General features: G+C 44.6%; 1 protein-coding gene and 1 pseudogene across 1 annotated transcript; one reads left to right on the top strand and one right to left on the bottom strand.

The window, feature by feature from the left end:
* Window positions 1–440: 440 nt before the first annotated feature.
* On the bottom strand, window positions 441–15,880 carry LOC123818228 (rhox homeobox family member 2-like). Its single transcript, XM_045838208.1, has 7 exons — window positions 15,799–15,880; window positions 15,274–15,631; window positions 14,237–14,282; window positions 8,290–8,577; window positions 3,792–3,852; window positions 2,638–3,091; window positions 441–531 (listed from the first exon to the last, which is right to left on the bottom strand). Exons 1-7 carry the CDS (start codon window positions 15,878–15,880, stop codon window positions 441–443), a joined length of 1,380 nt encoding a protein of 459 aa, XP_045694164.1.
* LOC123818227 lies at window positions 13,403–13,799 on the top strand (annotated as a pseudogene).
* Window positions 15,881–22,228: the final 6,348 nt, after the last annotated feature.

Raw genomic sequence — 22,228 nt, 5'->3', positions numbered from 1 at the left:
GTCCCATTCTGTGAGACCTCCCTAAGTATGAATTAAATTCTTTTTTTTTTCCTCCTGTTAATCTGCCTTGTGTCACTTCACTTCTTAGACCAACCAGAAGAACTAAGAAGGGGAGGGAGGAACTATCCCCTCTCCCCAATGATGCACATATACATGTACATATGTATGTAGTTACAGACGTAAATATCTATGTTTGTAAACACTGTATCTTTAATTTTGTACAGAGAATAGGAGAATCAGTTTATTTTTTTTTTTTCATTTAAGAAACCATATTCTCTGGTAATGGGAAATAACCATAAGTTGGAGTTTGTATATCCCATTCCCCACCCCACAAAGATTCCAAAGGGCAAAACTTATCTGCCAACATAAAAAAGAAAACAAAACACATCAACTGGAGAGTAGACGTCTAGGACAAAGGTGTTCACACCCTGAAGCGGCGTTTAGGATGGCTCCCCTGCCAAACGGCTTCTTTCAAGTTTACTGACCAGTACTCTGGCTTCAGTCGTGCCTAGGCGTCTTGCAATGTCCTTCCTGAGGGGAGAAAATCACAAAGGTTTAGTATTTGGAGTTGTGAATAAAGCAAAATATATGAATATACATTTTATGCTCCTTTTAAAATTGACATTCTCCCTCAAGAACCTCTCCAAGTAAAATTCTCCTTCATTCCCCTGCCAGGCCTGCCTTATAAATCGTTTCCCCTCAAAACCGAAGGTGGCATCAACAACTCAGAAGTCAAGATAAGCAACTTTAGTGAACTATTTAAAAATGGAAAAATTGATGCAAAAAGTGTATAAAGAGCAAATTGTAAACTTTTAAATAAAAGAAGGATCCAGCATTGTAGTTGCTTGGCAGTACCTCATCCTCCTCACACAGACTCCAAAAACTTTATTTACACAAGGAGGCCACCAGCACAGTCAATAAAGGAGAAATTAGATAAATTGGACCTCATCAAACCTAAAAGCCTCTGAGCATCGAAAGGACACAACCAATTGAGTGAAAAGCCAGCCCACGGGATGGGAGAAAATATTTGCAAATCACATATCTGATAAAAAAAAAAAACAAGCTTATATCCTGGACATATTAAGAACCCTGCAACTCAACAATAAGGAAACATCCAGATTAAAAAACGGGCAAGAGACTCGAATAGACGTTTCTCCAAAGGTGATATGCAGGTGGCTGCTGAGCACACAGAAAGATGCTCAACATCACTAATTAATCATGAAGGAAGTGCAAATTCAAGACACACTGATACTACCTCATCCCCTTAGGATAACTGCTGCAAAACAAAACAAAACAAAACAAAACAAAACAAAACAAAACAAAACAACAACTGTTGGGGAGGACATGAGAAATTGGAAGCTTTGTGCGCTGTTATAGGGAATCTGAAAAGGTACTGCCTGATGCCACTTGTATGAGGTACTTGTATGGATATTGCACAATAGAGTTTCAGTTTTGTAGGCTGATGAGTTCTGGAGATGGATGGTGGTGATGGCTGCCCAGCAAGAATGTACTTAATACCCCTGAACTGCACACTTAAAAATGGTTCACGTGGCAAATTATATGTTTTCTGCAATTCACCACAATAACAATTTTGGAAAAATAAATGAGTCTTATGAGGAATACAAATGGGAAAGTACTTGAAAAAGCATATTAAAAGACACTCAGCATCACTTATCAATAGAGAAATGCAAATCAAAACCATAAGATACCACTTCACATCCACCAAAAGGACTAATTTCAAAAAAGCAGAAAATAACAAGTGTTGGGAAGAATGTGGGGAAATTGATATCCTTGAGACTGCTCGTGGGAATGTGAAATAGTGGTAGCTACTATGGAAAACAGTAGAGCAGTTGCTCAAAAGATGAAGAGCAGAATTACCATGTGACCCAGCAATTCCACTTCTGGGAATACACAAAATAGGTAAAAACAGTGGCTCCCAACCGATTTTGCACACCCATGTTCATAGCAACATTACAAAAAACAGCCACAAGATAGAAGCAACCCAAGTGACCATTAATAAATGAATTGATAAACAAAATGTGGTATTTACACACAATGGAATATTATTCATCCTTTAAAAGGGAGGAAATCCTATCACATGCTACAACATGGAAGAAATTGAAGGCATTATACTGAGTGAAATAATCTGGTCAGGAAAAAAAAAAGCACTGCATGACTCCACGTAGAGGAGGCACCTAGAGTAATGAAATGCACAGAAACGCAAAGTAGAAAGGTGGTTTCCAGGGAGAGGGTATAACGAGTTGTTTACCGTGTACGGTATTAGTTTTACAAGATGAAGAGAGCTCTGGGGATTGATTGCACAGTATGCATGTACTTAACACCTCCGAACTGTAACACTTCTGAAAACTGGTTAAGATAGCAAATTTTATCTTTAAGTATATTTTACCACAATTTAAAAACAAGCCCACTGACCAGTATCCATACTTGATTCGTGTGACGACTGTATGAAAATGTTTCCCTTGGCGCGCAGAAAATATTCTCCTCCCCCAACCCTGAGCACAGGTGGCTTTTTTGGCTTCAAGGGGGAAGGAGAAGGCTCGAGGAAGAGACAGAAGTGCCTAGAAATGAGCTGGAACCTCTCGGAGACCTGGGGGCCTCTTGGAGCATGCCACTTACCTTGTGATCAAGTCCGGGTATTGAGTGTTCTTGAAAATGCTTTCCAGCTCCTGCCGTTGGTCTGGCCTGAACTTCATGCGACAGATTCGTGGCCACAGGTTCTCCTGCCCAGGAGCCGTGGGAGCTGCCACGTGGGCTGCCTCAGCCAGCTGCTGCCCGGGCTCCTGGTCGCCACCTCCGCCCTTGTGGTTCTCGTCGACTGTGTGGTTCCCGTGGGCATCGTGGTCCATGTCGCCTTCGTGGCAGATGTTGCCTTTCTGGTCGTGGTCACCTTCGTGGTCGCTCTTGTGGTTGATGTCACCTTCGCAGTCGATGTCATCCGTGAGCACCGGATCTCCTTCCTCAACGTGGCCTTCTTCTTCGGCTTCTGGTGCTGCACCTTGCACAGATTCAGATCTTATTTCCACTTCGTAGGAAATGTCCCATGGGCTGTACAAGCCGGGGGTCGTAGTAGCTGACCACGGGCGGAGGATCCATGGCTACAGAGCTGCCGAAGTCCAGCGCCTCCCCAAAATGTGCTGGCTGGGAACAGAGGCTGATCCTCTTTTTGGCGCTTGGTGCGGGTTAAGACCCGTCTGAGGTAAGTTCAATGCTTAGGTGCTCCACTTTAGATGATTACTGTTGGCTCTCTCCCACCCCACCCCCACCCCCACCCCCTCCCACTCCCCTCCACGCCCCTCCCCCTCCCCCACCCCTCCCTTCACCACCACCCCCAGCCAGTTGTGGTGGGTGGGAGTTGCTTAGGCGGGAAAGCAGCTGGGGTGTGGCCATAAGATAGGGGCACTACGCAGGGGGGTGGGGAGTGGGGGAAGGGTCCTGGTAGCGGGCATGGGTGGCGGAATCGGGGTTCTAATTTAAAGCTCCATTCACTACTCTCCACTTTAGCAGTGTGTCTGCCCGGAAGGAAGGGGCCGTGCTAAACTGAGCAAGCTGATTTGGGGGGCAAGGGCCAACAGTGGGGGGGAAAGTGGGGGGGTCCGAGATCTCACATAACCACAGGAGCCCTTGTGGAAAAGATTGGATATTGTGTCATGGTCCAACCTTTGGTCCCCTGCAGGCCACGGGCTAGTAATTAAGCTCAAGTGATTAACTATGGGGGGCTTCTCGCTCTGAGTTTTTGCAAGGACCCTGAGGGCAGAGCAGGCTGTGCTTACCTGGACACCAGGAGCTGGATCTTGGCTCTGTGTTTGCGCGGTATTCTGGGTCAGATACGCTCTGCAAGAAACCCAATGCATCCCTTGAGAAAGTTCAAGGGCCCTAGAGTTTTAGTCAGGCATCTGTGTCAGCGTGCAAGTGTAGAGCCCAGCCCAGTGCTTAGTATGCCCAAGAATGCTTGCATTGCGCCGGCTCTGCACACCACAGTGGTGCGTGCGTCCTCTTCTTCGTGCCACCCCAAAGTCTCTGGTTGCAGGTCCTCCGTGCAAACTCAGGGTTCCCTGGCCTGGGCTCTGGCTAGGATGTCAGGTGAATTTCCACCTGTTGCCCCTGCTGCCTCCTCCTTTCCCCCATCCCTCACTTATTCTAGAAGTATGATCCTGTTCCCTTGCTGAGGGGAAAAAAAAATGAAATTGGCCCTGGCCGGTGCGACTTAGTTGGGTGGAGTGACATCCTGTGCAGCAGAAATTAGATGGTTTGATTCCTGGTCGGGACATGCCTAGGTTTTGGTCCTGGTGGGGATGCATTCGAGAGGCAACCGATTGATGTTTCTCTCATACCTCAGATGTCTGTTTCTCTCTCTCTCTCTCTCTCTCTCTCTCTCTCTCTCTCTCTCTCTCTCTCTCTCTCTCTTTCTCTCTCTCTCTCTCTCATCATCATCCCTTCCTCTCTCTCTCTCTCAAATCAATACACATATATTTAAAAAATTAACAAACATTATATTCATTTTCAAAAAGAAGGTGATACAGGCCTCACTGGGGGCTCCATGGCTCTCCCTTCAAGATGTGCTTTGTAGATGCTCCACAGGTGCTATTATCCCGGACATTGCCAATTGCTTCTAATAATGGGCCCTATGCTTGGTAACATATATGATTTATCCTATGTCTACCATCGCAAACACCACTGCATTCAGCATCGTTTTATGAAAGAAACTAAACCTTTTTGTGGGCCTTTAAATGGATTTAGGAACATCTCAGACTGTGCCTAATGGATAAGTGCCCCCCGCCACCCCCCAAATTGTGGGTGATGGCTAAGGAATCAGCTAGAAGAAGATGACTGACAGAATGTGTGTGTGTGTGTGTGTGTGTGTGTGTGTGTGTGTGTGTGTGTGTGTCCGTCCTCAGGGTACGATCCCTGTGTACATCTGTGTGCATGTATGTATGCTTTTGTCACCGGGGTTAGATCCTTGTTTCCTGGACTGAGCTCTGTACAGGAATGTAGTGTGGGACACAGGGCCAGAACAATGCTTGAAAGGGGCATGAAAGTTTCCCCAATTCACAGTCAATATAGCACAGGGGACTGTTATGAGGATTGGTGTAGCATTCCTCTTTTCAGAGGCTAAAAACATTGGCAGTGGTAAGACTGTTTGTGACTCACAGACAGACATTCTTCAGGCCTGAAGACTGATCGCAAAGGTAGTGTGTCTCCAGGGGTAAAGAAACTCCCATAGCCCTCCTCTGGCCTTCAGTCTGGTCATTCCAAACAAGCAGTCATTGGTTTTCATACTCGGCGTCTGTAATCCACTAAACACAGAGAACTTTCTGTTCAGCTGGCTGTGCCCAGTGTCGGCTCTTGCACGTTTTCTCTCTGGGTGTGAACCTCTAGGGCACTCAGCCACCCTTAGCCCTTCCTGACAAATACTGAGATCAGCATTATTGGTGTTTCATTTCTCATCCTCACTTTTGGACAATTTGTGAAGAGAGAGCAGAGATATCTTTGCTGCGATACATCAGAGTGTCCTCTTACCTCTTTTTATTTCTTTTTCTGTATTTTGATTGGTTGTACAACACTTACACCTGAGCTGGCCCATAATAGGAGTGAAATAAATGGTGGCTATTATCAGCTACTGGTTTTCAGAAATCTGATCCTGTCCCCTCCCACCCGGTTTTATTTATTCACTTTTCTTTTTTATTTCAGCCCTCCCCACCCCCTCCACTTTGGCAACTATCAGCTTGTTCTCTATACCTATGGGTCTGTTTCTGGTTTGTTTTGCTTATTCATTCGTTTTGTTTTGCTCTTAGATTCCACATATAAGTGACATCACACAGTATTTGTTTTTCTCTGTCTGACTTAATTTCACTCAGCATAATACCCTCTAGATCCATCCGTGTTGTCACAAATGGCAAGATTTCATTCATTTTCATCCACCCATCTCTCAATGGACACCTGGGTTGCTTCTATATCTTGCCTATTGTAAATAATGCTGTAACGAACATACGGGTGCATACATCTTTTTGAATTAGTGTTTTTTATTTCTTTGGATATGTGCCCAGAAGTGGAATTGCTGGGTCAGATGGTAGTCTATTTTCAATTTTTTTCATGAACCTCCATACTGTTTTCCTTAGTGGCTGTATTAATTTACGATCCCACCAAAGTGCACAAGAGTCCCCTTTTCTCTATATCCTCGACAACACTTGCTTTTTGTTGACTTTTTTGATGATAGCCATTCTGACAGGTGTGAAGTGACACCTCCTTGTGGTTTTGATTTGCGTTTCCCTGATGATTAGTGGTGTTGAGCATCTTTTCATATCCTGTTGGCCATCTCTAGGTCCTCTCCGGAGAAAGGTCTATTCACGTCCTCTGCCCATGTGTTCATTGGATTGTTGGATGTTTGGGTGTTAGTTTGAATGTGTTCCTCATATATTTTGGATATTGACCCCTTATCGAATGTATCATTTGAGAATATTTTTTCCCACTCAGTAAGTTGTCTTTTTGTTTTGTTGATGATTTCCTGTGCTGTGCAAAAACTTCTGACTTTGATGTTGGCTGCTCCACTTTTAAAGCAATGCCAAAGGGTGGCAATCCCACAGCCTCTCTCTGACTTTAACCATGGCTCTTGGAGATTATGCAGGCCTCCCCCTCTCTTGGTTAAGTCCTCAGTGATGAATTTTCAGTCTCGGATCAGTTACTGAGTGTGAGACATACCAGGGTTTGTCTCCTGGTCTGCATTAAGAATAGCTAGGACAGGGGTGAAAATGGGACGGAGGTGGGGAGGGATGGGTGGGTGAGCTGGAATGGGAGTAAAGGGCAGAAAACTGTACTTGAACAATGATTAAAAAAAGAAGAAGAATAGCTAGGACATCTGTGACACCCAGGGGGTGTGCTCCACTGTTATCTAACAAGCAGTCACTCACGCAACCTGGCTGTGTTGCCCTGCCCCTGTACCGGCCGTGCTAGTATTTATTTAAACTTCTAATGGTAAATTAAAATTTTATTTTTTAATTCAAATGCAGCCCCACTCTAAGCAAAAGTATCCAGTAATCATGATCTGATGTGACGGGTTTATGGGAGCAAGAGCCCTGGGGCCGGACTTCTGGCATTCGAATCTTCCCTTTGCTTGCCACTTCCTACCCAGGTAATCTGGTGAGCTGCTGTTTCTCACTTGTTGCCTCACTTTAATCATCTTTAAAATGGGGACAACAATTGTAACTACCAATTGCATACGGTGCTGTGAGGATTAATTGAGGCGGTGGCAAAACTTCAAGATGACCATACACCATGCAGCCTCATGTTTCCTCCTTCGGTCAGAATTCATACTTTTTTATTCATAAGGGCCCAAGAGAGGAGACAGAGATTGTCCTCTGGCTGTGTGCCATGCACATGGGATATTTTCTTTTGAAAATAATACTTGCCTTATGTCTTTCTGTACCAGTATGTGCTTCAGTCAATAAGCCTGTGTTGGCTTCTTCGTGTGTGAGCCCTGTGCCAGGAAGTGTGTCAGAGATGGCAGTGGGGTTCTCTGAAGGATGTTAAAGGTGACAAAATACACTGGAAGATGTTATTGTCATGTCTGAGCTGGGAAAGGAGCAATACTAACACTCTGGGTCTGGGGGGGTGGCAGTGGGGATGGGGGAAGGGAGCAAGGCCTGGAGCTGGCCTAGACGGAGCCTCTTCTTGTGTTACCTTTGAAGAGGCAGGACCCTCTCTCTACAAACATTTGTGTCCCCTCGTCCCTTCCACATAAAGGAAGGAGTGAAGGGAACTTGGAAAGTACCAGGTGAACGCCCATCACCCACTTTTCCATAAAGCCCTGTGAGTAGTCTTTTAGGAAGAATCCCTTAGAGTCTTCTGCTGTGCCTGAGCTGACACCCTGAATGAGCCTCAGGCCTGCCTTGAAACACACTATTCTCTACCTAGGGACTCACACTGCCTTGTTTTGTGTACGTATGTGGTCCCAGTGGGGGAGGGCATGGGGTGGGGGGTTGGGGGTGGTGGCTGGGGAGGCCGAGTGATGGGGGATATGTTGGGTCTGTTCCATTTCAATGGAATTTTCTTAGCAATTTCCACCACATTTAAAAAGCCCACGTGACACACAGTGCTAATGCACAGAGAATTCACAACTTTATTGAAACTACAAAGCCTGTGCCCTCAAAAAGAGGGTCAGTGACTTACTACTTTTATTTAATACACAAAACAGATATTTGGTGAACTATTAGAAAATGGTAGCCATAAAAGTATCATTCACCGATGAAACACAAATATATACCAGACCCAGACCAGTGGGAACGGGCCACCAGGAGGGAAAGGTGGATAAAACAAGGGTGGAGGAGGAGGTAAGAACAGAGGGGGAAAGGGTAGCATAGGTGGCTGCAGAAGCCCCAACCCCAGTGGATAAGGATTCCATATCCAAGCCGGCTGCTGATAGAATATCCAAACATGTTGCGGATTAAGGATGGCACTGTGGGGTCCACCCATATTAATGCCAATGGGGTTACCCTGGGCCACGGAGTGCATGTTTCTCTGTCTTAATGCCCTCTGATGTCTCCTCCTATTCTTAAACCAAACCTTAAATCAGAGAGAAAATATGATTAGTTTAGGACATTAAGCATTTAATGTCATACCTGAAGAAATCACAGTAAGCAACTCTCCATGCCCTTAAGATTTTAAACTGCATCTGAAGGAGCTATTTCCTGCTAGCTCAAGCACCTTAGGAACGATCCCACCCACAGTGAGCACTAACTATGTACCAGGTTATGGCTTGGCTTACTGCTTTCTCTCTGCTCCCACCTTTCGTTTTATTTGTTCCCCCTCTTAGATGTAGGTGGAACTGAGGAATGGCCCTCTGTACCTGCTGTTATTGCTTTGCCTTGTATTTCTGTGACCTGTGGGGAAGCAGACCATGGTAAAAAGAGGGTGCCTTTTAAAATCCTGCTGAGAGAACAGCCTCCATTTTAAAAATGCCCTATTTCAGTGTACAGTGAAGAATCCATAGAGGTTCATTGGATATTTAGACAAAACATTCAGTTAAGGATGCCTAAAGGGTTGTTCATCATCTAAAACCTCTTAATGGTTAAAGAGATAGTATTGTAGGGAGGCCTGGTCATAGGGGGCACAGGGAGTTATAGCTTCTGTTGCTGGGACATCGGTAAAGATGAAGCCCTGGATGTTGCCTTAATATTTTAGAATATTGAGGTAATCAATGCTTAGATAGACTTGGTGCAAATTTCTTTGTTATAAAAAAAGATTGTATTTATTTATTTTTAGAGACGGGAAGGGAGAGACAAAGAGAGGGAGAGAAACAACAATGTGTGGTTGCCTCCCATGTAGCTCCGACTGGGGACCTGGCCCACAACCCGGGCATGTGCCCTGACTGGGAATTGAACCAGCAACCCTCTGGTTTGCAGGCTGGCACTCAATACACTGAGCCACACCAGGCAGGGCAAAACATTCCTTAATGTGATGAGAGAAAAAGACACACAAGTCCAGGAAGCACAGAGGGTCCCAAACTAGATGAACCCAAAGAAGCCTTCTCCAAGACACATCATAATTAAAATGGCAATATTCAAAGACAAAGAGAGAATCTTAAAGGCAGCAAGGGAGACACGGGAAGTAACATACAAGGGAGCTCTGTTAAGGCTACCAGCTGGTTTCTCAACAGAAATACTCCAAGCCAGATGGGAACAGCAAGAAATCTTTCAATTAATGAAAAGCAAAAGCCTGCAACCAAGACTATTCTACCCAGCAAGGCTCTCATTTAAAATGGATGGCAAAATAAGGAGTTTCCCAGTCTAAAGAAAGCTAAAATATACCTCCATCAAACCAGCATTGAAAGACAGGCTAAAGGCATTGCTTTAAGAAGGTGAAGAAAAAGAGTGAAAGAGAGAGGAACACAAAGGGGGAAAATGGCAATGAGTAAGTACCTGTTAATAATAACCTTAAATGTAAATGGATTAAATGTTCCAATCAAAAGACATAGGTAGAATGGATAGGAAAACATGACCTGCACGTATACAAGAGACCCACCTCAGAAGAAAAGACCTACACAGACTGAAAGTGAGGGCTGGAAGAAAATATTCCAGCCAATGGACAGGAGGAAAAAGCTACCATTGTAATAGTTATATCAGACAAAATAGATTTCAAAACAAAGGCCATAAAAAGAGACACAGAAGTACACTTCATAATACTCAAGTAGAGAATTCATAAAAGAGACAAACATTGTAAACATATATGCACCCAACATAGGGGCACCCAAATATATAAGGAAAATCTTGGAGGACTTCAAAAAAGATATAGACAGCAACACACATATAGAAGGGGATGTTATCACCCCACTATGAACAATGGAGAGATCTTCCAAACAAAGAATCAACAAAGCTATTGTGGCACTGAATGATACAATAGATCAAATGGCCTTAATTCATATATACAGAACCTTTCATCCCAAAGATAGACCACATGATAGGACACAAAACAAGCCTCAACAAACTGAAGAAAATTGAAACCGTATCAAGCATTTTCTTGGACCACAATGGCTTGAAACTAGAAACCAACCTCAAGGAAAAACCCCAAAAACAGACAAATTCATGGAGACTGAATAACATGTTATTAAACAATGAATGGGGTAACAATAAGATCAAGGAATTAATCAAAAAGTTTCTGGAAACACCCTGGCTGGTGTAGCTCAGTGGATTGAGCGCGGGCTGCGAACCAAAGCATCACAGGTTCGATTCCCAGTCAGGGCACATGCCTGGGTTGCAGGCCACAGCCCCCAGCAACCGCACATTGATGTTTCTCTCTCTCACTCTCTTTCTCTCTCCCTTCCCTCTCTAAAAATAAATTAAAAATAAAATCTTAAAAAAATCTTTAAAAAAAAAGTTTCTGGAAACAAATGAAAATGAACACACAACAGCCCAAAACCTATGGGACACAGCAAAGGCAGTCCTTTGTTATGAACTTCCGTTCATAACAATACAGACCTACAAAAACAAACAAACAAACATTTCAAATAAACAACCTAACCCTACACCTACAAGAACTGGAGGAACAAAAAATAAAACCCAGAGCAAGTAGAAGTAAGGAAATAATCAAGATCAGAGCAGAACTAAATGACATAGAGACTAAAAGAACAATTGAAAAATCAGTAAATCTAGGAGCTGGTTCTTTGAAAAGATAAACAAAATTGACAAGCCTTGGCCCTGGCTGGTGTGACCCAGTGGATTGGGCACTGGCCTGCAAACCAAAGGGTCACTGGTTCAATTACCAGTCAAGGCATATGCCTGGGTTGCAGGCCAGGTCATGTTTCTAGTAGGGAGCATGTGAGAAGCAACCACACATTGATGTTTCTCTTCCTCTCTTTCTCCCTCCCTTCCCCTCTATCTACAATAAATAAATGAAATCTTAAAAAAGAGTAACTTTAAAAAAATCAACGAGGCTTTAACCAGACTCACCAAGAAAAAAAGTGAGAGAAGCCAATTAAATAAAATCAGAAATGAAAGAAGAGGAATTACAACCAACACCACAGAAATACAAAGGATTGTAAGAAATTACTATGAACAAGTAATTTCTTGGCATATTACTGTATGCCAAGAAATTTGAAAACCTGGGTGAAATGGAAAAATTCCTAGAAACATAATCTTCCAAAACTGAATCAGGAAGAAGCAGAAAGCCTAAACAGACAGATAACAGCTAGTGAAATTGAAGCAGTAATCAAAAAACTACTGACACAAAAAATCCCTGGACCAGATGGTTTCACAGGAAAATTCTACAAAACATTTAAGGAAAAGTTAACCCCTGTCCTTCACAGGCTATTCTAAAAACTCTAAGAACAGGGAAGACTCCCAAACTTTTTGTATGAAGCCAACATCATCCTAATCCCAAAGCCAGATAAATGCAAAACAAAGAAAGAAAACTATAAGCCAATATTGCTGAATAACATAGACTCTAAAATCTTCAACGAAATATTGGCAAACCACATCCAGCAATACATTAAAAAGATCACACACCATGATCAAGTGGGGTTCATCCAGGGATGCAAGGATGGTACAATATTTGCAAATCAAAAAATGTAATACATAAACAAACAGAAAGACAAAAATCACATGATCATACCAATAGATGCTGAAAAAACATGTGATAAAGTACAGAACCTATTTATGATAAAAAACACTCAGCAAAGTGGGAGTAAAGGTAGCAGACCTCAACATAATAAAGGCCATACACGAGAAACCTACAGTCAATATACTCAACATGCAAAAACTAAAAGCTTTGTCATCAAAACTGAATTGTTTCTTTGCCTCTGAGCTGCATTTGCCCAAAGTTAGCAGAGCCCTGGTCCTCCCAAGCCCTGGTCAGCCATGAGTGTGATCCCTGCCCTTGGCACTCAGTGGCCTGCCTGGTTGGGCTGCTTTCCAGGCAGCTCCCAAGCAGAAGATCTGCAGCCAGATTCTGTCAGTGCACTCACACGCACTGTCAGCAGCAAAGCTCATAAGCCCATCCTGATTTTTCCTCCTTTACTTTTCTTCTCCATCTCACCCCAAATTATTCTTTGATGCAACTTGGGTTTATGTATGGTCTCAGAGAATCACCTCTTGACCCACTGACCCATAAGTCAGTCATCACTGACTGAGGAAATGAAAAAGTATTTCAAATAGCCCCAGGTGAGCATCCAGCCTGAACTCAGAGCCACCTCACACTACCAACAAGCTCCGCACAACCCGTCTCTTCACAAAAAGGAAGAAAAGATCTCTTAGGGATTAGAAATTCCTCAACAGTGGGTGGTTTGGGGTGGGGGGGGGAATAAAAGATAGAAAATTGTACTGCAACGACAATTAAAATAAAGAAAAAAAAAAGGATTCCTCAACAGTGTTCACTAATGCATTTGGTAGTTTCTGAGATTTCACTGTGTGTGGCATCCTCAGGGCACACAGTTGATCCTATATTAATCTTGTCTAGCACTTAATGCCTTTCTTAGGTTGGTAGAACTCTGAAATTGTTTTAGTTTATTTCCTGTTTTAGACACATGTCAAAAGTTGCATCTCTCCGTTGCACCGCACCATAAAGCACAACTAACTACATTAGCAACGTTTGCAGACTGACGTATCTGAGTATTCCACAAAATTAACATTTAGGGCTGCCACTCTACACCGTTTTACCAAACACTTAAAAACGGCAGGAAAAACAGGTACTTGGACTTGGGGACTAACCCCCCAACATTTGTCTCACCTTAACTAAACAGATTTTAGTTGCTCATCTGTTGTGTTCTACTGTGTGAATTATTCCCCCCAGTCCTTAAATATTTATAAATTTACTTCTTATGCAATGAACTTATGCTTGTCTTTTAAATACTTTAGTATCCCCCTTTTTGCTTTAGCTCCAAGTGGCTGCAGTCAAAATGGGCAAGTTTATGAAACCTGGGTCCTGGCCAGAAGTTACTCCAGATGGAAGGTGGTCATCATGAGGAATGCTGATGATGACACCTCCGACCACCCCTGCAAGCCATGCTCTGGTGGCTGGAATTGACCACTATTGCCCCAATGTGACAACTGCCATGGGGAAGAAGAAAATTGCCAAGAGGAAAAAAGTCAAGTCTTTTGTGAAGTTTAAAACTACAATCACATTATGCCCACATGGTACTCTGTGAATATCCTCTTGGACAAAACTCTCTTCAACAAGGACATTTTCAGAGGCCCTGCTGTGAAACCCAAGGCCCAACAGAAGGCCAAGACAAGTTTGAAGAGAGGTACAACAGCAACAAGAACAAATGGTTCTTCCAGAAGCTGTGGGTTTAGATATTTTTTTGTTCCAGTCATTAAAATTAAAAAAAACACACATTTTTGTATAATTGCACTCCTTGGCTCATTAATATCAATAATTTCCACTTGACACTTAACCTCAATGCGACCTCACATGGAAGTTTAATCTCAAGTATACCAGTATTAGCAGTTGAACTGTGTGTGTGTGTAATACACATATAATATATAAGTAAACATAGATATAGCTTATAGGAATTCTTTTTCATTTGGAAATCATGTTCCTTCTGATAATGGGCAATTTCCAAAAGCTAGAGTTTATTTCTTATTAACTCAGACACCAAACTTGTTTTCCAATGATGGAAAAGGCAATAAAAACACATGAACTTGGGACTGTCTTGGACAAAGATGTGTAAGTCCCCAAACAGGTTTGAGAATGGCTGCCAAGCCCAATGGCTTTTCTCAGGTTTACTGACCTGCACTCTGGCCTCAGGCACATTCATTCGGGTCGCAATGTCCTGTCTGCAAGAGGAAAACCACAAATGTTCAGTATCCAGAGATGTGGATGAACACTGAATATAAAATGTTATTTCATTCTTATTTAAATTGTTTTCAAGGAAATGTCAGTGATTTATTTTATGTATCAATTACTATAGTAGGAAAACTCACACCATTTCAGGATTTACAGTCAAATTAAATTGACAAAGCATTTTTAAAAAGCCAAGTCTCATGGGGACACAATTCCAAAGAACACATGAAATTCTAACTATTGTTTCTTTTCATGTTATCAACTTCAAAATGACTTACTCTCTGACTGAGGAAATATCTCCACCAACTTTCAACCATTGCTCTCACTCATTTTATGGATTAAATTACACCCTTAAAAGGTTTGGTTTTTCTATCCATCTACCTAAGAGTGATGTACAGGTTGGAGTACATTGCTAGTAGATGGTAAAGGACAACACAAACTCTCTGCCTCCCTTCATTCTTTGTGTTTATTTTTAAAAATTTTAATCACCATCCCCCACCCCCACTATTCTATAATATGTAGCTTGAGTCATGCTTTACAGACATATCTTCTGAAGAGCCATGTTTAAGGGGACGCAGAAAAATCACTACTGAAGATAAATAATTTTCAAATGCAGGACTTAAAAATATAAAAACCAAAGCCCAATTAATCTATGGTGAACAGATTTGTCAACATTTTAAATTAAGTTAGGACCTAGTTCTAATAAAAAGTTATTTAAAATAACAGGTACCTGCCTGATTTCCAGTTTGATTCATTTAAATACACCATGACTTTATTTACCTTGAGTCTCAAAAGGTGTAGCACCCCTCCCCCTCCCCACCTCAAGTGCAGGACAGCGGCCACCACTCCTCCTCACAGCCTCCAGTCCTCAGTTTGCCTTTAGTTCAGGGGGGAAAGAAGGACCTGTGAAAGGGTGCCAAAGGCCACTGTGGCCCATCGCCACGTGCTGGCTGGAAAGGGTGCCAACCCTGGGAACCTGCTTACCTCATCACCAAGTCGGGGTGGGCGTTGCGTTGGAAAATGCGCTCCAGCTCTTGCAGCTGCACCTCGGAGAACGTGGCACGCTGGGCTACCTGCTGCCTGTTCCGTGGTCGTGGATGCAGGACCTCTTGTCCCTGCTCTCCTGGTTTTTGGCCACTATCGCCGCTGGCCTCCTGGTTTTCAACCTTAATGGTAACAGGGGCACCTGAGCCACCCAGGCCACCATTACTGCCTTCTTTCGCTTCTTCTTCAGCTCCTATCTCTTTTCCTTCTGCTGATGCTGCTCTCTGCTCAGGTTCCGGCTGCATACCCTTTTCCTCTTCTCCACCTCTGAAGAGCGAGATCCCCACAGGCTTCACATCTGCAAAGGAAGAAACAGAAAGAGAATGATCAGGGTGTTATGTAGCCTAGGCCATGGAAAGGATAAGGAGAGTGGCTGCATCCTAGGGGTGTCCGGTCCACTCCCCTCTCCCAGAAAACATTGGTTTGTTGGAGTTGGCTGAAGTTCACGTCCTGACCAGCACGAACCATGCAGTTCTCCACCACCCTCTTCCACTCCTAGGCTGAGGAAGCTACCGGCACGCCGGCTCGGCTGGTCCTGGGGCTTCATGCTCTGAGTGTTGTCCATGAGGCAGTGGCTGCTGGACATGTTGTCACGCGACCTAGCTCCTTCAAGGTTCTTCCAGTGTTTAGTAGCAACAGTTCACCGCCCAGTGCTGGGGGAGGGGTGCGCGTGGTGACATGCGCATAGGGCAGGGAATTGCTGCGCATGCGGCAGGGGGTTGGACTGCAAAAGGGACTGTGTACTTGCAAGAAGGGCTCTCATAGGGCGCATGCTTGAGAGCATAACTTCCGCCCCCAAGATGCAATTCAGCCAATTGCTCCTGACTTGGTGGAGCATCTGTCTTTCAGAGGGGAAGGGGCTCTGCTGGATCATGAAAACCGATTTCTGCAGGGTATGGGACACAGCTCATACTAGCTCCAGAGACCTTGCAGAAATGCTTACAAAGTAGCTAATAACACCCACCATTTACTTCGTTCCTACTATGTGCCAGCTCAGGCCTAAGTTTTTCACAGCCAATCAAAATAAAAGTAAGAGGACAATCTAATACATCTTAGTTTTCTAATATATCTCTGCTCTCTTTTCACAAATTGTCCAAAAGTGAGAATGAGAAATGAAACACCAATAATGCTGATCTCAGTATTTGTCAGGAAGGGCCAAGGGTGGCTGAGTGCCCTAGAGGTTCACACCCAGAGAGAAAACGTGCAAGAGCAGACACTGGGCACAGCCAGCTAAACAGAAAGTTCTCTGTGTTTAGTGGATTACAGATGCCGAGTAGGAAAACGAATGACTGCTTGTTTGGAACGACCAGACTGAAGGCCAGAGGTGGTCTATAGGAGATATATTTTTTTTTTTATCCCTAGAAACATACTACCTTTGCAATCACTCTGCAAACCTTCAAAAATCTGTGAGTCAGGAGCAGCCTTACTGCCACAAACAGCAAACTACAACAAATGTAGTAACAATTAGTTACAAAACAATGAAGAGTGAGCCCACTCCACTGACTCTGGGGCTTCTGCAGCCCCTTGTGCTATGCGTTCCACCCTTGTTCTTGCCTCTTCTTCCACCCCTGTTTTTGCATGTTTGCAAAAACACAGGCTTTGTAGTTTCAATAAAGTTGTGAATTCTCTGTGCATTAGCACTGTGTGTCACGTGGGCTTTTTAAATGTGGTGGAAATTGCTAAGAAAATTCCATTGAAATGGAACAGACCCAACATATCCCCCATCACTCGGCCTCCCCAGCCACCTCCCCATCCCCCACCCCATGCCCTCCCCACTGGGACCACATACGTACACAAAACAAGGCAGTGTGAGTCCCTAGGTAGAGAATAGTGTGTTTCAAGGCAGGCCTGAGGCTCATTCAGGGTGTCAGCTCAGGCACAGCAGAAGACTCTAAGGGATTCTTCCTAAAAGACTACTCACAGGGCTTTATGGAAAAGTGGGTGATGGGCGTTCACCTGGTACTTTCCAAGTTCCCTTCACTCCTTCCTTTATGTGGAAGGGACGAGGGGACACAAATGTTTGTAGAGAGAGGGTCCTGCCTCTTCAAAGGTAACACAAGAAGAGGCTCCGTCTAGGCCAGCTCCAGGCCTTGCTCCCTTCCCCATCCCCACTGCCACCCCCAGACCCAGAGTGTTAGTATTGCTCCTTTCCCAGCTCAGACATGACAATAACATCTTCCAGTGTATTTTGTCACCTTTAACATCCTTCAGAGAACCCCACTGCCATCTCTGACACACTTCCTGGCACAGGGCTCACACACGAAGAAGCCAACACAGGCTTATTGACTGAAGCACATACTGGTACAGAAAGACATAAGGCAAGTATTATTTTCAAAAGAAAATATCCCATGTGCATGGCACACAGCCAGAGGACAATCTCTGTCTCCTCTCTTGGGCCCTTATGAATAAAAAAGTATGAATTCTGACCGAAGGAGGAAACATGAGGCTGCATGGTGTATGGTCATCTTGAAGTTTTGCCACCGCCTCAATTAATCCTCACAGCACCGTATGCAATTGGTAGTTACAATTGTTGTCCCCATTTTAAAGATGATTAAAGTGAGGCAACAAGTGAGAAACAGCAGCTCACCAGATTACCTGGGTAGGAAGTGGCAAGCAAAGGGAAGATTCGAATGCCAGAAGTCCGGCCCCAGGGCTCTTGCTCCCATAAACCCGTCACATCAGATCATGATTACTGGATACTTTTGCTTAGAGTGGGGCTGCATTTGAATTAAAAAATAAAATTTTAATTTACCATTAGAAGTTTAAATAAATACTAGCACGGCCGGTACAGGGGCAGGGCAACACAGCCAGGTTGCGTGAGTGACTGCTTGTTAGATAACAGTGGAGCACACCCCCTGGGTGTCACAGATGTCCTAGCTATTCTTCTTCTTTTTTTAATCATTGTTCAAGTACAGTTTTCTGCCCTTTACTCCCATTCCAGCTCACCCACCCATCCCTCCCCCACCTCCGTCCCATTTTCACCCCTGTCCTAGCTATTCTTAATGCAGACCAGGAGACAAACCCTGGTATGTCTCACACTCAGTAACTGATCCGAGACTGAAAATTCATCACTGAGGACTTAACCAAGAGGGGGGGAGGCCTGCATAATCTCCAAGAGCCATGGTTAAAGTCAGAGAGAGGCTGTGGGATTGCCACCCTTTGGCATTGCTTTAAAAGTGGAGCAGCCAACATCAAAGTCAGAAGTTTTTGCACAGCACAGGAAATCATCAACAAAACAAAAAGACAACTTACTGAGTGGGAAAAAAATATTCTCAAATGATACATTCGATAAGGGGTCAATATCCAAAATATATGAGGAACACATTCAAACTAACACCCAAACATCCAACAATCCAATGAACACATGGGCAGAGGACGTGAATAGACCTTTCTCCGGAGAGGACCTAGAGATGGCCAACAGGATATGAAAAGATGCTCAACACCACTAATCATCAGGGAAACGCAAATCAAAACCACAAGGAGGTGTCACTTCACACCTGTCAGAATGGCTATCATCAAAAAAGTCAACAAAAAGCAAGTGTTGTCGAGGATATAGAGAAAAGGGGACTCTTGTGCACTTTGGTGGGATCGTAAATTAATACAGCCACTAAGGAAAACAGTATGGAGGTTCATGAAAAAAATTGAAAATAGACTACCATCTGACCCAGCAATTCCACTTCTGGGCACATATCCAAAGAAATAAAAAACACTAATTCAAAAAGATGTATGCACCCGTATGTTCGTTACAGCATTATTTACAATAGGCAAGATATAGAAGCAACCCAGGTGTCCATTGAGAGATGGGTGGATGAAAATGAATGAAATCTTGCCATTTGTGACAACACGGATGGATCTAGAGGGTATTATGCTGAGTGAAATTAAGTCAGACAGAGAAAAACAAATACTGTGTGATGTCACTTATATGTGGAATCTAAGAGCAAAACAAAACGAATGAATAAGCAAAACAAACCAGAAACAGACCCATAGGTATAGAGAACAAGCTGATAGTTGCCAAAGTGGAGGGGGTGGGGAGGGCTGAAATAAAAAAGAAAAGTGAATAAATAAAACCGGGTGGGAGGGGACAGGATCAGATTTCTGAAAACCAGTAGCTGATAATAGCCACCATTTATTTCACTCCTATTATGGGCCAGCTCAGGTGTAAGTGTTGTACAACCAATCAAAATACAGAAAAAGAAATAAAAAGAGGTAAGAGGACACTCTGATGTATCGCAGCAAAGATATCTCTGCTCTCTCTTCACAAATTGTCCAAAAGTGAGGATGAGAAATGAAACACCAATAATGCTGATCTCAGTATTTGTCAGGAAGGGCTAAGGGTGGCTGAGTGCCCTAGAGGTTCACACCCAGAGAGAAAACGTGCAAGAGCCGACACTGGGCACAGCCAGCTGAACAGAAAGTTCTCTGTGTTTAGTGGATTACAGACGCCGAGTATGAAAACCAATGACTGCTTGTTTGGAATGACCAGACTGAAGGCCAGAGGAGGGCTATGGGAGTTTCTTTACCCCTGGAGACACACTACCTTTGCGATCAGTCTTCAGGCCTGAAGAATGTCTGTCTGTGAGTCACAAACAGTCTTACCACTGCCAATGTTTTTTAGCCTCTGAAAAGAGGAATGCTACACCAATCCTCATAACAGTCCCCTGTGCTATATTGACTGTGAATTGGGGAAACTTTCATGCCCCTTTCAAGCATTGTTCTGGCCCTGTGTCCCACACTACATTCCTGTACAGAGCTCAGTCCAGGAAACAAGGATCTAACCCCCGGTGACAAAAGCATACATACATGCACACAGATGTACACAGGGATCGTACCCTGAGGACGGACACACACACACACACACACACACACACACACACACACACACACACACATTCTGTCAGTCATCTTCTTCTAGCTGATTCCTTAGCCATCACCCACAATTTGGGGGGGGTGGCGGGGGCACTTATCCATTAGGCACAGTCTGAGATGTTCCTAAATCCATTTAAAGGCCCACAAAAAGGTTTAGTTTCTTTCATAAAACGATGCTGAATGCAGTGGTGTTTGCGATGGTAGACATAGGATAAATCATATATGTTACCAAGCATAGGGCCCATTATTAGAAGCAATTGGCAATGTCCGGGGATAATAGCACCTGTGGAGCATCTACAAAGCACATCTTGAAGGGAGAGCCATGGAGCCCCCAGTGAGGCCTGTATCACCTTCTTTTTGAAAATGAATATAATGTTTGTTAATTTTTTAAATATATGTGTATTGATTTGAGAGAGAGAGAGAGGAAGGGATGATGATGAGAGAGAGAGAGAGAGAAAGAGAGAGAGAGAGAGAGAGAGAGAGAGAGAGAGAGAGAGAGAGAGAGAGAGAGAGAGAAACAGACATCTGAGGTATGAGAGAAACATCAATCGGTTGCCTCTCGAATGCATCCCCACCAGGACCAAAACCTAGGCATGTCCCGACCAGGAATCAAACCATCTAATTTCTGCTGCACAGGATGTCACTCCACCCAACTAAGTCGCACCGGCCAGGGCCAATTTCATTTTTTTTCCCCTCAGCAAGGGAACAGGATCATACTTCTAGAATAAGTGAGGGATGGGGGAAAGGAGGAGGCAGCAGGGGCAACAGGTGGAAATTCACCTGACATCCTAGCCAGAGCCCAGGCCAGGGAACCCTGAGTTTGCACGGAGGACCTGCAACCAGAGACTTTGGGGTGGCACGAAGAAGAGGACGCACGCACCACTGTGGTGTGCAGAGCCGGCGCAATGCAAGCATTCTTGGGCATACTAAGCACTGGGCTGGGCTCTACACTTGCACGCTGACACAGATGCCTGACTAAAACTCTAGGGCCCTTGAACTTTCTCAAGGGATGCATTGGGTTTCTTGCAGAGCGTATCTGACCCAGAATACCGCGCAAACACAGAGCCAAGATCCAGCTCCTGGTGTCCAGGTAAGCACAGCCTGCTCTGCCCTCAGGGTCCTTGCAAAAACTCAGAGCGAGAAGCCCCCATAGTTAATCACTTGAGCTTAATTACTAGCCCGTGGCCTGCAGGGGACCAAAGGTTGGACCATGACACAATATCCAATCTTTTCCACAAGGGCTCCTGTGGTTATGTGAGATCTCGGACCCCCCACTTTCCCCCCACTGTTGGCCCTTGCCCCCCAAATCAGCTTGCTCAGTTTAGCACGGCCCCTTCCTTCCGGGCAGACACACTGCTAAAGTGGAGAGTAGTGAATGGAGCTTTAAATTAGAACCCCGATTCCGCCACCCATGCCCGCTACCAGGACCCTTCCCCCCACTCCCCACCCCCCTGCGTAGTGCCCCTATCTTATGGCCACACCCCAGCTGCTTTCCCGCCTAAGCAACTCCCACCCACCACAACTGGCTGGGGGTGGTGGTGAAGGGAGGGGTGGGGGGAGGGGGAGGGGCGTGGAGGGGAGTGGGAGGGGGTGGGGGGTGGGGGGTGGGGTGGGAGAGAGCCAACAGTAATCATCTAAAGTGGAGCACCTAAGCATTGAACTTACCTCAGACGGGTCTTAACCCGCACCAAGCGCCAAAAAGAGGATCAGCCTCTGTTCCCAGCCAGCACATTTTGGGGAGGCGCTGGACTTCGGCAGCTCTGTAGCCATGGATCCTCCGCCCGTGGTCAGCTACTACGACCCCGGCTTGTACAGCCCATGGGACATTTCCTACGAAGTGGAAATAAGATCTGAATCTGTGCAAGGTGCAGCACCAGAAGCCGAAGAAGAAGGCCACGTTGAGGAAGGAGATCCGGTGCTCACGGATGACATCGACTGCGAAGGTGACATCAACCACAAGAGCGACCACGAAGGTGACCACGACCAGAAAGGCAACATCTGCCACGAAGGCGACATGGACCACGATGCC

Source organism: Phyllostomus hastatus, unplaced genomic scaffold (assembly GCF_019186645.2).
Source record: "Phyllostomus hastatus isolate PE091 unplaced genomic scaffold, TTU_PhHast_1.1 phas_contig_27, whole genome shotgun sequence".
Classification (NCBI taxonomy): Eukaryota; Metazoa; Chordata; class Mammalia; order Chiroptera; family Phyllostomidae; genus Phyllostomus; species Phyllostomus hastatus.
The sequence above is the reverse complement of the archived record's forward strand: the minus strand, read 5'-3'. Positions and strand labels throughout refer to the sequence as shown.